The sequence below is a fragment of the Mobula birostris genome, chromosome 5, assembly GCF_030028105.1.
Source record: "Mobula birostris isolate sMobBir1 chromosome 5, sMobBir1.hap1, whole genome shotgun sequence".
NCBI lineage: Eukaryota > Metazoa > Chordata > Chondrichthyes > Myliobatiformes > Myliobatidae > Mobula > Mobula birostris.
The window spans coordinates 31,482,379-31,497,757 of record NC_092374.1 but is presented as its reverse complement, the minus strand read 5'-3'; the positions used below and the strand labels follow the sequence as shown (position 1 = coordinate 31,497,757).

The following is a 15,379-nucleotide window of genomic DNA, read 5'->3' as shown; positions in this document are numbered from 1 at the left end:
GTATTGCTCAATATTTCCAGCATCTGCAAAACCCCTTGTGTCAGTTGAAATTGTTCCTTCATTTTAGAAGGCAATACGGACAAATGAGGACATTGTATTTTAATAAGCTTTAAATCACTGGTAAGGAAACCAAGAGTGAAGATTCGAAGGGATGGGATTTACTCATTTCTAGTAAAGCATAGACTGAGAGAGTCAGTATGTCTTGGTGATGGGGAGATCACAACTTACAAACCTGACCAACAAAGATAATTGGTGAGGACAGTGGATGTTGTCAAAATCGACTTCAGTAAGCCAAAATTCAAAGTAAATTTATTATCAAAGTATGTATATGTTACAATATACCATCTTGATATTCATTTTCTTGAAGGCATTTACAGGGAAAAAAGGAAATACAACAACATTTCATGAAAAGCCATATATAAACAGACTAACAACCAAGATAAACTGTGCAAATAAAAAATTGAGAACATAAGTTGCAATGAGTCCTTAAAAGTGAGTCTGTAGGTTATAAAACCAGTTCAGAGTAGTGGTCAATGAAGTATCCACACCAGCTCAGGAGCCTGTTCGCTGTAGGGTATTAACTGCTCTTGACTCTGGTAGTGTGGGACCCAGGACTTCCACCATCCAGGCCATATCCTCTTCTCACTACTAATTTTAGGCAGGTCTTTGATGATGGATGCTGCTTTCTTGTGGCAGCATTTCATGTAAATCTATTCACTGGCGGTGGGTTCTTTGCCCGTGATGGACTAGGCTATTGTCACCGTTTCCTTTCCTGGGCATTAGTGTTTCCATACTAGGCCACGATACAACCAGTCAGAGTACTCTCCACTGGGCATCTACAGAAAATTGTCAAAGTTTTGGTTGTCTTGCTGAATCATTCAACATTGTCCCTCATAGCCACTGATCCAGAACTTCATGGCACATGGGATCCACTGAGACTTGGCAAATTAGATTCAAAATTGGTGTGGCCATAGCAGAGAGGGTAGTGATGCCTGGATGTTATGCTGACCGGAAGACTGTGATGAGTTGTGTTCTACAGTGATCAGTGAAGTGTTTACCACAAGTAGATAGAGTGGTTAAAGCTGCATACAGATTTCATTGGTCAAGGCAAAGAGTACAAAGAATAGAAAATAATGTTGCATTTGTACAAAACTCTGGTTAGGACACATTTGGAGTACTGTGTGCAGTTCTGTTTCGCACGGAAGAGTATGAGGATGTGGAGGCGTTGGAGAGGGTGCATAAGGGGTTCACTAGAAATTTGGATAGAATAGAAGATATTAGATACAAGTTGGACAAATTTGAAATCACTTTCTTTGGAGCATTAGGAGCTGAGAGTCAACTTGATAAATGTATATGTAACACTCGCTTCGCCTAGTGGCTTAATGTAGGGGGTGATAACTCCCTGCCCAGCCAAACTTAAGAAATCTCATTTGGGTGGATGCTGCACGATGTGTCCTCTGTTACAAATCAGCACCTCGAAATAACAAACAGTACACAATATGTGATTAAACGATTAAGCTTTATAACTCTAACTTTGACTGTATGGTTAGTAGAGAAACAAAAATATAAAAGAAAAAAAGAGCCCAAATCATAAGATTTAATAATAAACAGTCTGTGTACAAAGTTGGAGCTCACTCAGCAGTCCTTCTTCCACCATCGGTCTCCTCCAAGTGTTGCCAACCTTCGGACCCCCGCTCCAAGTCCATCCCATCCGGCGGTCTACCAAATCTCTCCATTCGCATCTTCTCTCTTCATCTCTCTCTCTCCCTCTCACAAAAGCCCGCAAAAGCAACTGCTTCCAGAATCACAAGACAGGGCAACAAAATCCTGATTGGCTAACATGCCATCCACAGTCCTGCTTTCTCCAGCCATAACCCAAACTTTGTTGCCACAGGGAAACCATTAAATTAGCAGTGAACCCTTACACTCTCCCCCCACCAAATTTAGTCATGTCCTCATGACATTGAGATAGTTCGCCAACCCTTCCTGCAAAACACAAAGCCCAATCCAGGTGCAAAAGGCAGTAACATAGCTCCCCAAAACAGTAGAGATCACACCTTGTTCTCCAGGTGCTACATAGTCCAACCTCTCTGGTGGTCTCCTAATTCTCTGAGGCCTCTGTACCTCCTCACCTAACTCTTCAGGCTCAGACGCTACTGGGGATATTTCAGGCCTACTTGGCGAGTCCTCCCCAGGTCTATCACTTGTGTCCCCCTGCAACTCGGAGCCCCCTGTCCTGTGTCCAGGCCCCGCTTCCTCTCCTCCAGGGTCCTGCTGTAACCCAGGCTGCCCACAGATAGCACCCCCCCCACCCCACTTCACCTGTCTCAGTGGGAGAAGGGCCAGGAGTCTCTGCCTCAATCAACAGGGGGTCAGCCAATGGCAGTATGTACCATACATCCAGATCATCATCCTCCAAATTAGTATCCTTCTCATGGGTGGGGCCCGGCCCAGCTTCTCCCGCTGTGGGCTCTGCAGTCGCCCCGCGTTTTCGCTGAGTCCTCTTACTAGGTGTAGGCTCCAAGTCGGGCTCTGGGTCTACCTGCACCTCGTCCCAGGGGCAACAGGTGGTTCCGATGGAGAATCTTGTCAGGCCCATTCCTATCCTCTGGTTTCACCAGGAAAACTGGTAGGTTTGGCATCTGACTCACCACCACATAGGGTGTGGCCGCCGAGCAGTCAGCCAACTTGTGCTTTCCAGGTAGCCCAAAATTCCTTATGAGGACTCGGTCTCCCGGCAGGAGTTGGAAGAACCTCACTTTTTGATCATACCTCCTCTTATTTCCTTGACTCTGCTTGGCAGCCGTGACCCCAGCCAATTCATAAGCCCTTTTCAGCTCTCTCCTCATATCAGACACAGACTTCAGATAAGGCTTGGGTGGTAAGTCACCCTCGTCAGTCCCAAAACAAAGGTCAATGGGCAACCTCGCCTCGTGCCCAAACATCAGATAATATGGCGAGTATCCAGTAGCTTCATTTCAGCTACAGTTGTAACGGTGAACCAGATGCCCAATATGTTGACTCCACTTGCTCTTCTTGCTGATCCCCAGGGTCCCGAGCATGTCTAGCAAGGTCCAATTAAACCTCTGGCTGGTGATTGCCCTGCGGGTGATAGGGAGTGGTCCTCAACTTCTCAACTCTAAGCATGCCCAATAACTCATAGATGAGTCCGCTCTCGAAGTCCCGTCCCTGGTTACTATGCATCTGCCTGGGAAGGCCATAATAAATGAAATACTTCTCCCATAACACTTTTGCCACCATAGCCGCCCTCTGGTCCTTGGTAGGAAAAGCCTGAGCATATCTGGTGTAGTGGTCTGTGATGACTAAGACATTTGCCGTGTTGCTGGCATCGGGTTCTATAGACAGAAAATCCATACACACCAGGTCCAGGGGCCCTGCAAGTGGGACAAAGGAGTTACCTGCATAGGCAGTGTCTTCCGCAGTATGCAGCAAATGCACGACTTGCAGTATTCTTCAACCTCCGACTTCATTCGGGGCCAGTAAAACCAGTCTCTGAGCAATACATAGGGCTTTTCCACCCCCAAATGTCCAGAATCATCATGAAGTGACTTCAACGCAATCCTCCGATACCGCTCAGGCAGAACCAGCTGGCAACGCCGGGGTCGGTCTGGTAGTGATGTGACCCGGTATAAGATCTGGTTCTTCAACTCCAACCGAGGCCATTCTTTCAGTAATGGAGGCACTGAAGCGTGTTTCGTCTTCTCCATGAGTCATATCTCCCTTTTCAACCGGGGAACAAATGGTGCCAATGCCTGGATCATCTCACTGAGCAGCTGCCACTTCCCCAGAACTCAATTCCGGCAGCTGATTTGTCTTCAGAGCAGTCAGGTTACAGTAAACTTGGGGAATGGTGTCATCAGAAGCTCCTAATTGATCCACTGCTCAATCTGGCCTCTCCTTTTCCTCTGCCTTCACGGTGATGGCAAACTGGCACATGGCCTTCACCCCAGGAGCAGGAACACCCTCCCACTCCTCATCCCTGTCGAGTCCCTCATGCACCATGGACCAGATAGCCAGGGGTGCTCAGTCCCATGACCAGATTGCGTGGAGTCTCTGACATTCTCATAAGACCTGCCCCCCTTCACCTCCTTATCTTTTGTTGAGCTGATCAGAGAGGTACGGGAAGAGGATAACGCGGCAGAGGCATGGAGGGACTCATTCAGCAGGGTACAGTCCTCGGTATTAGTCCCCTGCGGTGAAGTGACCAGAGACAGCCTATCCCGGGGAGCGGTAGAGGAGATTGAGGCAGAGTTGAGAACGGAGTCAGCGGGTATCAGTGATAGGGAAGAGAAAAGAGATTACTACTGAAGTCAAGCTCAGGACAGCCATACTCTTTCGCATGGTGGACTAGGTCTGCGGGATCAGCTGGCCTCATTCCTGCACAGATTTCTTATGCAATTATTAGCACACCAAATAAAATGCTCAACACAATGAAATCAAATGACATTCCCCAACACATCAGTTGAAGGAAAAAACAGAAAAGTTCAACTGACAAAGTGTTTCTTTTAAATAAAAGGATCCGATCTCCTGCACAACCTGCTTTAGGTCTGGCTTTGGCAGTTTAATTCCTGATGGCAAGGAAACCAGATAGAAGGTGCTTTCATTTATGAATGCACACACTTTAAGCTTATCAGTAAGGTCCTGCCAAAGACACAATTTAAGCAGGTATAATCAGTCATTCCAGCCTGAATGTCACACTTGTTTCCAGCCGACTTTTTCAGCACATGAAAGTTTCCTCCAACAATCAAGGAACTATTCTCTTAATGAAAAATCGGAAAGCAGAGAGCAGATCCTCAGTTTAACCTCTCTGTCAGGAAATGGCACTGTACTAACAGGCAAACAAAGAGAAGGACTGGAAGAAACAGACGGGCATGTGGTACTGCATTACTTCGACAGGGAGAGAATATATTCAAATATAGCTGAAAGCAAAGGAAGTGCTATACTTATTCATTTGCTGATACTTTATCCACTCTGAGCCAAATCATTTAGATACAAAGGCTAGACCTGAGCAACCTAACGGATGTGACAATTGCTAAGCCTATGGTCAGCAGTAACTGTCATCACCTTGTGTGCCCAGAGATAAAGCGTGTCTTTTCTAATCACAAATTCGATAAGCCCCATTGAACAGCTGCGACGATCAATTCAGTGGGAATAATTTATCTGAAGTGCACCTTTACAACCATTAACATAGCTTATTTCACTGTAGGTTGGATACATCACAAGTGAATTGTCATTTAATGATTACAAAGGCGCATGAATTAAGAAGATAATTAAGGATTTTAAAAAACCCACACAACGTGTAGTACAGAATGTTACAAATCCTTGCAGATAAATAAGAAAATTTTGCTCCTTGTGTTTCTGATTACATTGGGGCCAACTGTAGCAGTAATAGAGCAATTTAAGGTTAGTTTTTTTTGGTACTGATTGTCAACAATGTCTATATAATACATCAAAGGCTAGTGCAGCAGTCAATTGTTTCTGTGGCAACCTAGAACAGCCCAGGCAATTATGATCATTCGGGAACTACTGCCAAAGCTTGCTGAATCACAGATCTCAGTTATAAAGCTGAAAGCAACAGAGAAGTTACTTGAGTCACAAATAAAATATTGCAAGAATAATCTAAATCCTGAACTCAGTGCAATAGAAAAGGACCGTATTATATCTATCACATCTCACAGAAGTACTCGGATAAACCACCTGAACCGCAGTAGCAATTTTCAGCCAGCCATTGTGAATACAGCAAGATCAAACATATAGAAATGAGATAAACAGAGTCAGTCTGTCTTTTTGTTTATCAATCGTACTGTTAGAGAAGATACCAGTTGAACTTTTGTTCTTCTTCCATCAGAGCCAAGGGTCTAAATCATCTATCTAAACTGGTGGAAGTAGACTAACACGACCTTGGTGTAACTAAAGCAGCAAACTGCCTGTGAGGCTTGAACCTACAATATTCTGACTGGATAGATATATCCACCAAGCAAAGATGTACAGGCAAGCACGAGGAAATCTGCAGATGCTGGAAATTCAAGCAACACACATCAAAGTTGCTGGTGAACGCAGCACGCCAGGCAGCATCTCTAGGAAGAGGTACAGTTGACATTTCGGGCCAAGACCCTTCGTCAGTACGAAGGGTCTCGGCCCGAAACGTTGACTGTACCTCTTCCTGGAAAGATGTACAGGCATGCTGTTCATTGGTTACAGCAAAGATGTACATGAATACTGTTACAGAGCAAGTGGATTCAAGTTCCTCAGTATACACATCACCGATGACCTCACCTGGACTGTACACGCCAGCTGTGTGGCAAAATAAAAAGCACAACAGCATCTCTGCCACATCAGGCAACTGAAGTAGTCCGGCATAAGCCCCCAAATCCTCAAGAACTTCTACAGGGGTCCATTGAGAGCATCCTGACCGGCCATATCACCGCCTGGTACGGACAGCCCAGCACATCTATAGATGTATACTTCCCTCCAGTGAGGACATTTACAGCAACAGGTATGTAAAGAGGGCCTGAAAAATCATCAGGGACACCAGTCACCCCAACCATAAATTGTTTCAGCTGCTTCCATCTAGCATACGGTACTGCAGCGTTAAAGCCAGGACCAACAGGCTTCTACAAGCCACCAGACTTATAAGTTCACGTGTCTGTAAATTGTGATGGAGTCATAAAGCAAAGATTTTTACTCCCTCACATTGTGGAATGGATGCAAAGAGATTAGTTGGATAGATAGATAGAGGCTTTATTTGTGGACGTAGGGTGGATAGTGTGATAACATCAGCAAAGTGTTTAATAAACCAGTGACTCAAACCAAGTGTAAAGAGTACAAAACATAAAACACAAAACACTAAAGGTCTGTGAACCTCATTAAGTCCACTAATCAGCAACACAACGGTCACCTTCAAAGCGTCTGCCTGAATCCATTTCCTGAAGCAGCCAGATCCCAACTGTGCACAAGATTTCGTATCCCTCCTTATTTCACTTTACCTTCTTTCCTTCATGTCTCACCTGGTAGAAAAACTGGGTCACCTCCAAGATCAATTATGCAGGAGCCACACAGTTCTTATAGGCCACAATTACTGCACAGAGTATATAAAACTATCATTTGGGGAGAAGACTTCCCATGAAATCAATGCCAACACTGTAATTTTCACTGGCAAACGTGCTCTCATCTTGAGAAGTCCAAGCAACTAACCAACCTGAGGAAAACTTTCTGCTACACCAAAGGTGCACCATTCTAAATAAGCAGGATACCCATTGGTACCTCCCTAAACAGTAAAAGCACAAAATATTTATTGAAGTTACTCCCACCCATCTCTCAACCAGAAACATAATCTATACAGAGTTGGCCAAAGAGGCACCCATATGAAAATCAATTCTGGACCAGTTTCAGTGCATTGAGTATATTTTTATTTCTAAACACATTACGTTATTAAATCACCTGACCATTTCAAATATTCCATCTAATCCTGATAACGGCAGTGGCTGAGATCTCACAAACACAAGGAGTGTCAAGGTCGTATTAATTGATTGGGACTCTTCTCTGTAAACCATGTTATTAATCGGATTGAACACATTTACCGCAGTAAATTTTGCTCTAGAATAACACTCCTGGTGGTATACACCCCCTCGGAAGTTTTCGTGCTTTATTGTTTTACAATGATTTAATTTGACTTTTCTGACACTGATCAACAGAAAAAGACTCTTTCGCATCAAAGTGAAAACAGATCACTACAAAGATTATCTAAATTAGTTACAAATATAAAATCACAAAATAATTGATTTCATAAGTATTCACAAACAGGAGAAAATCTGCAGATGCCAAAAATCCAAGCAACGCACACAAAATGCTAGAGGAGCTCAGCAGGCCGGGCAGCATCTACAGAAAAAAATACAAGTCCTGCTGAAGGGTCTCAGCCAAAATGTTGACTGTACTTTTTTCTATAGATGCTGCCTGGCCTGCTGAATTCCTCTAGCATTTTGTGTGTGTTGTGTAAGTATTCACTCCCCTTCAATATGACACACCAAATTATCACTGGAGCAGCCAATTGGTTTTAGAAGTCACATAATTAGTTAAGTGGTAAAAATACACCTGTATCTGAAAGATCCAACTGCTGGTAAGTCAGTATCCTGGCAAAAACTGCATAATGAAGACAAAAGAACACTCCAAGCAACTCCATGAAAAGGTTATTGAAAAACACAAGTCAGAGGATGGATACAAGTAAGTTTCCAAGTCATTGAATATCCTTTGGAGTACAGATAAGTCAATCATCAGGGAAATGGAAAGAATATGGCACATCTGTAAATCTGCCTGCAGCAGGTGTCCTCAAAAACTGAGTGACTGTGAAAGAAGAGGACTAGTGAGGGAAGCCACCAAGAGACCTATGACAACTCTGGAGGAGTTATAAGTTTCAGTGCTGAGATAGGAGAGATTACACATACATAGAACATAGAATAGTACAGCACATTACAGGCCCTTCGGCCCACAATATTGTGCCGACCCTCAAACCCTGCCTCCCATATAACCCCCCACCTTAAATTCCTCCATATACCTGTCTAGTAGTCTCTTAAACTTCACTAGTGTATCTGCCTCCACCACTGACTCAGATAGTGCATTCTACACACCAACCACTCTCTGAGTAAAAAACCTTCCTCTAATATCCCCCTTGAACTTCCCACCCCTTACCTTAAAGCCATGTCCTCTTTTTTTTGAGCAGTGGTGCCCTGGGGAAGAGGCACTGGCTATCCACTCTATCTATTCCTCTTATTATCTTGTACACCTCTATCATATCTCCTCTCATACTCCTTCTCTCCAAAGAGTAAAACCCTAGCTCCCTTAATCTCTGATCATAATCCATACTCTCTAAACCAGGTAGCATCCTGGTAAATCTCCTCTGTACCCTTTCCAATGCTTCCACATCCTTCCTATAGTGAGGCGACCAGAACTGGACACAGTACTCCAAGTGTGGCTTAACCAGAGTTTTATAGAGCTGCATCATTACATCGCGACTCTTAAAAATCTATCCTTCGACTTATGAAAGCTAATACCCCATAAGCTTTCTTAACTACCCTATCCACCTGTGAGGCAACTTTCAGGGATCTGTGGACATGTACCCCCAGATCCCTCTGCTCCTCCACACTACCAAGTATCCTGCCATTTACTTTGTACTCTGCCTTGGAGTTTGTCCTTCCAAAGTGTGCTACCTCACACTTCTCTGGGTTGAACTCCATTTGCCACTTCTCAGCCCACTTCTGCATCCTATCAATGTCTCTCTGCAATCTTCGACAATCCTCTACACTATCTACAACACCACCAACCTTTGTTTCATCTGCAAACTTGCCAACCCACCTCTCTACCCCCACATCCAGGTCGTTAATAAAAATCACGAAAAGTAGAGGTCCCAGAACCGATCCTTGTGGGACACCCATAGTCACAAATCCTCCAATCTGAATGTACTCCCTCCACCACTACCCTCTGCCTTCTGCAGGCAAGCCAATTCTGAATCTACCTGGCCAAACTTCCCTGGATCCCATGCCTTCTGACTTTCTGAATAAGCCTACCGTGTGGAACCTTGTTGAATGCCTTACTAAAATCCATATAGATCACATCCACTGCACTACCCTCATCTATATGCCTGCTCACCTCGTCAAAGAACTCTATCAGGCTTGTTAGACACGATCTGCCCTTCACAAAGCCATGCTGACTGTCCCTGATCAGACCATGATTCTCTAAATGCCCATAGATCCTATCTCTAAGAACCTTTTCCAACAGCTTTCCCACCACTGACGTAAGGCTCACTGGTTTATAATTACTCGGACTATCTCTACTACCTTTTTTGAACAAGGGGACAACATACACCTCCCTGCAATCCTCCGGTACTATTCCTGTGGACGAGGACATAAAGATCCTAGCCAGAGGCTCAGCAATCTCTCCTCTCGCCTCGTGGAGTGGCCAGGGGAATATTTTGTCAGGCCCCAGAGACTTATCAGTCCTAATGTATTTTCACAACTCCAACACCTCCTCTCCCTTAATATCAACATGCTCCAGAACATCAACCTCACTCATATTGTCCTCATTGTCATTAAGTTCCCTCTCATTGCTGAATACCAAAAAGAAGTATTCATTGAGGACTTCGCTCACTTCCACAGCCTCCAGGCACATCTTCCCACCTTTATCTCTAATCGGTCCTACCTTCACTCCTACATTCCCTCTGTTCTTCACATAATTGAAGAATGCCTTGGGGTTTTTCTTTACCCTACTTCACCAATCTCAACTTTATGGAGGAGTGGCACAGAGAAAACCACTGTTGGAAAAAAAACTCATGAAACCTCAACTGCGCAGCCCTCCGGTGAAAAATGATACCGTATCTGTTAAATAGGGGCCGTGGACAATTCTGATTTGATGGAGAATGGACATGAAAGCCCAGAGGAACATCTGGAGAAATTTCTGAAACGCTCATTTGCTGCTGTCGTTACTGCGTGGTCGGGAATCTTTCGGCGGGTAGGCCTCAAAATCCCTGGCTTTGCCTGTTGGCAACCGAGGATGTGGTCGAATCTTTCGGACAGAGATGGCGCTCAAGTACTTGGTGTCGGAGAGCTGATCAGAGCTCGAAGTTTTCGGATGACTCAGAGTCGGATTGTGGTCGGCATGGCAGGGAGAGTTTTTCTTCCTTCTCCCATCTGCGTGAGATGTGGGACATTTGAGAGACTTTGAACTTTTACTGTGCTCATGGACTTCTTCATCAAGTTATGGTATAGTTGCACTGTTGTAACTATATGCTATAATTATGTGGTTTTGTCGGTTTTTTCAGTCTTGGTCTGTCCTGTGTTTTGTGATATCACACTGGAGGAAATATTGTATCATTTCTTAATGCATGCATTACTAAATGACAATAAAAGAGGACTACGTGTCTTCATAATTATAATCTAACTAGAGTTTGCCAGACAGCATGTGGGTGATGCTGAAGTCAGCTGGAAGACTCTATGGTTTGATGAAACCAAAATTGAGCTTTTTGGGCATCAGACTAAATGCTATGCAGTCTGCAAGAGAACTGTGATTTGGGAGAAGATTTGTTTTCCAGCAAGACAATGACCCCAAGCATAAAGCCAAAGCTACACAGGAATGGCTTAAAAACAACAAAATTAATGTCCAGACCTCTATCCAATTGAGAATTTGTGGCTGGACTTGAAGGTGTTGTTCATTCACGATCCCCCTGCAGTCTGAAAGAGCTGGAGCAGTTTTGAAAAGTAGAATGGGGAAAAATTACAATATCTAGATGTGCAAAGCTGATAGAGACTTATCCACACAGACTCAAGTATGTATTTTCTGCCAAAGGTGAATCTACTAAATACTGGCTTTAAAGGGGTGAATACTTATGCAATTAATTATTTTGTTTTATATTTGTAACTAATTTAGTTCATTTTGTAGAGATCTGTTTACACTGATACGAGAAATCCTTTTTCGTTAATCAGTGCCAAAAGGTTAAATTAAATCCACTGCAATTCATGTGATACCATGTGCGCAAGCGCCGGTCATACATGCAGCCTCTTAAGCCGTTCCAAATAGTTTTCTTAGTTTTTTCTTCTTACTTTTTTTTAAACTTACGTTATTTGTTGAATTTTTTTTTGCCATGGTAACACGTTGAAACTGCACCCTCTCTAACATGCAGGTGGAGAGAGTTTTATTTGGGTTTTTAGCGCTGGAAATAGTTACACTTGGACACGTCTCATTAGCGGCGCAGCAGAATGGTCGCGTTGTTTATTCCATGGACCAGCTGATTGAGCTTATGCCAGCCAGTTTAGCGAATAGAGCGGCGGACACCCCTGCTGAAATCTGGAGGAAAACACACAGAGGACGCAGAGGGGGATCAAAAAGGCGAGGAAAGAGGACCGGGTCGAGACAACAGAAACTTATGGAGAAGAGGAGATCTCCACTTGGACTGCACGTGGACATACCCGATCAAAACTTCTCCATCGAGGGCTTCCAGACCGTTTGGGCTGACCGGAACTGCACTGAGAGCGGCAAGCATAAAGGAGTTGGGGGCTTGCTGTTCTGGTTAACAACGGATGATGCAATCTTGGTCATATTACGATCGTGGAACGTGTTTGAGGACCGGATATTGAACTTTTTGCTGTTGGACTCCGGCCATATTCCACCGAGATGCAACACTGGGCGTCATTGGAGGTTGTTCCTGCCTGTGGCCATCGAACTTTGCAGCTCCTCCCGTGGAGGGTCAGACACCCTGAGCCAATAGGCTGGTCCTGGACTTATTTCCTTCTGGCATAGTTTGCATTTGTTGTTTGACTGTTTGTGGTTTTTTTATTGCCATATTTATGCTCTATTCTTGGTTGGTGCAGCTGTAACGAAACCCAATTTCCCTCGGGATCAATAATGTATATCTATGTATCTATCTATTCAATGTCGTAAAACAACAATAAAACATGAAAACTTCCAAAGGGGTTGAATATTTTTTTATGGGCACCGTATTTCTCCTTAGGCAATCATTTAGCATCAGTGAAGACTTGCTTTCACACAGGTTCTGAGGCGACAGATGAGGCCCATGTGGGAATCACAACACGTCCACAAAGGAGCAGAAACATCTCAGTTTACAACCATCCTGTGGGAGTGACCCTGGGAGATTCCACATCTTGTGTTTACTTTATGATGGTACCCACAACCACGGGTCTACAGTAGGACAGATCATAACACAGAATAATGCCATGCAAGGTTATATTTTTACCCCTACGCTCCTGTCAATCCTTCCAGGTTCAATTCTGCATATCCAACACATCTGCTGAAATCATGCAATCTATTTCACCTGAAAATCCGAATCAACACTGCCCAGCCTCAAAGATCAAGCTGCGGCAATGTGTTAGCGAACACACCAAAAGAGCTCCAAGCGGTTATTAACTTGTTTACTGAACCATACAAGAGGCTAGTCTGACACATCAATCAGACAAAGCTCCTCTACCAAATGCCTCCCAACTGTACAACATGTGGCTCCAAAAGTAAAGACCATTGCAAGACCCAGGAAGATATGGTCCATTTCTCATAAATCAGGAATGACTTCTCAAAACAAGTGGGCATGAATGATAAAATCCACGACTGCCTTCAGTGGCTTAGAACAGCCTTTGACTGCAGATCTCACACCTGGCTCACAACCCCTTGCCCTCTTATGCTTCTCAGACCCGGTCTGGTTGCAGCAACCAACTGAAGACACAGAAAAGATACCACCAATGCAGTCTCTGCAAAATCTTTCAAATCCAGCAGAGCAATAAGTGGACCAACATCAGCATCCTCTCCCAAACAACATCCACAGCATGAGGCTTCAAAAACACATCACTGTTAAGTGACTATAAGTAGTAATGATCCACATTTGGATCTACATAGATTAACTCACAAAGGCTGAGGCTTTGCTCCAACAAAATTTCCAGTGGAATTCCATAAAATTGTGAACTTGATTTAATAAATAGGTTGGTTACTGGGCAGCGCGACTCATTGGGCCAGGAAGCGCCTGTTCAACTCTGCATCTCGATGATTTCCTAGGAAGCCTGCAGATTCTCAAATGATACAATTAAAAGGGAGATATCACAATCTACTTTGTTGTGATCTTGCTCCTTGCCTCTGCCTGCACTGCACTTTCTCTATGACTGTAACACTTCGCTCTGCCCTGTTATTGTTCAACCTTTCACTACCTCAATACACTGTTATACATCTGTATGGACAGTATGCAAGACAAGTTTATCATTACCTTAGTATTTACATATTTAGCAATGTATTTTAGATCTTTAGTGTTTATATTTACTTTGACTGAATTTTATCAATTCCTAAGTGTTAATTAGCTCAGCATCATTTCCAAGAAATGCTGCACTACATCAATGGTCTTAGTTTTCTTGTAACTCATCAAATCTCATCCAGTGTACTTCCTTACAAGACCCACCAGAATGGAGACATTAAGGTGTCTCCAACACATCATACTGACAGAGACTAAGTCACTATCCTACTGCCCTGCTGTTACCTAACAGAGTTCCTCTTGCCAAGAGTTACTTCCTCACTTTATCATTCCCTGCCAGAGTCATCTTATGCATATGGGGTTTCTTCCTCGAGTCGTTGACCAGATCTCTTGGTTGTGTGGAAAACAAAGGAAGTGTGTGAAGCTGGCACCCTGGGTATTAATTTGGATGGGACTTGCTGATTATTCTGAGTACACTCAAGTCAAATGAGCACATGGTCAATAAACTGAACGTTCATGTTATTCCTCTTGGCACCTTGTGGCGCATTGGGTGGCGACCTTACCGTTTCTTCAGCATTTGTCTGTTTTATTTACAAGTTTGAGTTGCTAGCTCGATGCTCAACCCAGCATGGATGAAAAGTGAGCAAGGAGCCAGCTGGGTTCGAATCCGCGACCACTAACCCCAAAAGTCCAGTGTGGATGCCACTACACCACCAGACGGCGAAGAATATTTATATACTACATAAAAAAAATTACACACACAAATCTAATCCTGACAATCAGGAAATGTGCAAGTTTTTCCTATTAGCCTAGTTGTTAGAACAATAATTCAACAGGCCTAGAAGCTATATGGAAGCATTGCCAAAAAAAACTCATGTTAACTTTCCCAAACTGAAAGATGTTGCTTCTTATCAGAAAGCAAACTATTAATGGTTAACTGTAACCAGTAAGTGTAGAGCAATTGAAGAGTGACCACAATTCCTCAACCAATCATCTCCTCCTCAGGACTGTATAAACAAAACATTCATCAGCCAGCGAGCCACTGAAATATCCAGCACATGTTGAGCAGTTGTTAAACATGATGATCTCACCACACCAACAAAATAATGGCTTATTTACATAAACTTGTCACCAAAGTTCGAATCCTGCACTGCATGAAAATTATATATTGTAGGTCAGAAAGCTGCAAACAATGAAACCAAGTTTAAAGAAAACATCAGACACCTATCTGCAGAAAAACTGCAAGATATAAATCAGTTCTACTTACAGACTCCCTCTTCGGGGAAGGCTCAATTCTTTCTGAAAAGAGAAAAGAAAGTGGTTTTTAATGAAATTAGCATTAGTTATTTTCAACAGTGAACATTCATTACGTTTAAAAATTAGGGCAGTGGCCTCAACTAAATCAAACTTTCTGTGGAGGTGACATTTTCAGTGTTTTTTTTTCCTAAATCTTGATTATTAAATGTGGATTATAGGTGCAAGCAGTACCCGAACACTAACAAGATAAAATCTGCAGATGCTGGAAATCCGAGCAACACACACAAATGCTAAAGGAACACAGCAGTGCAGGCAACATCTCTGGAAGAAAGTGCAGTCAACGTTTCAGCCCGAAATGTCGACTGTACT

The 15,379-nt window shown here is 43.5% G+C and overlaps 1 protein-coding gene across 11 annotated transcripts in view; it reads right to left on the bottom strand.

The window, feature by feature from the left end:
- LOC140197598 (microtubule-associated serine/threonine-protein kinase 4-like) overlaps positions 1-15,379 on the bottom strand; it is a 437,605-nt gene that overhangs the window by 214,616 nt on the left and 207,610 nt on the right. For all 11 annotated transcript variants that reach the window (XM_072257798.1, XM_072257805.1, XM_072257800.1 and 8 more), the window contains one exon: positions 15,021-15,052. In XM_072257798.1, coding sequence (XP_072113899.1) covers positions 15,021-15,052 — 32 coding nt within the window. The remainder of the gene's footprint in view (positions 1-15,020; positions 15,053-15,379) is intronic.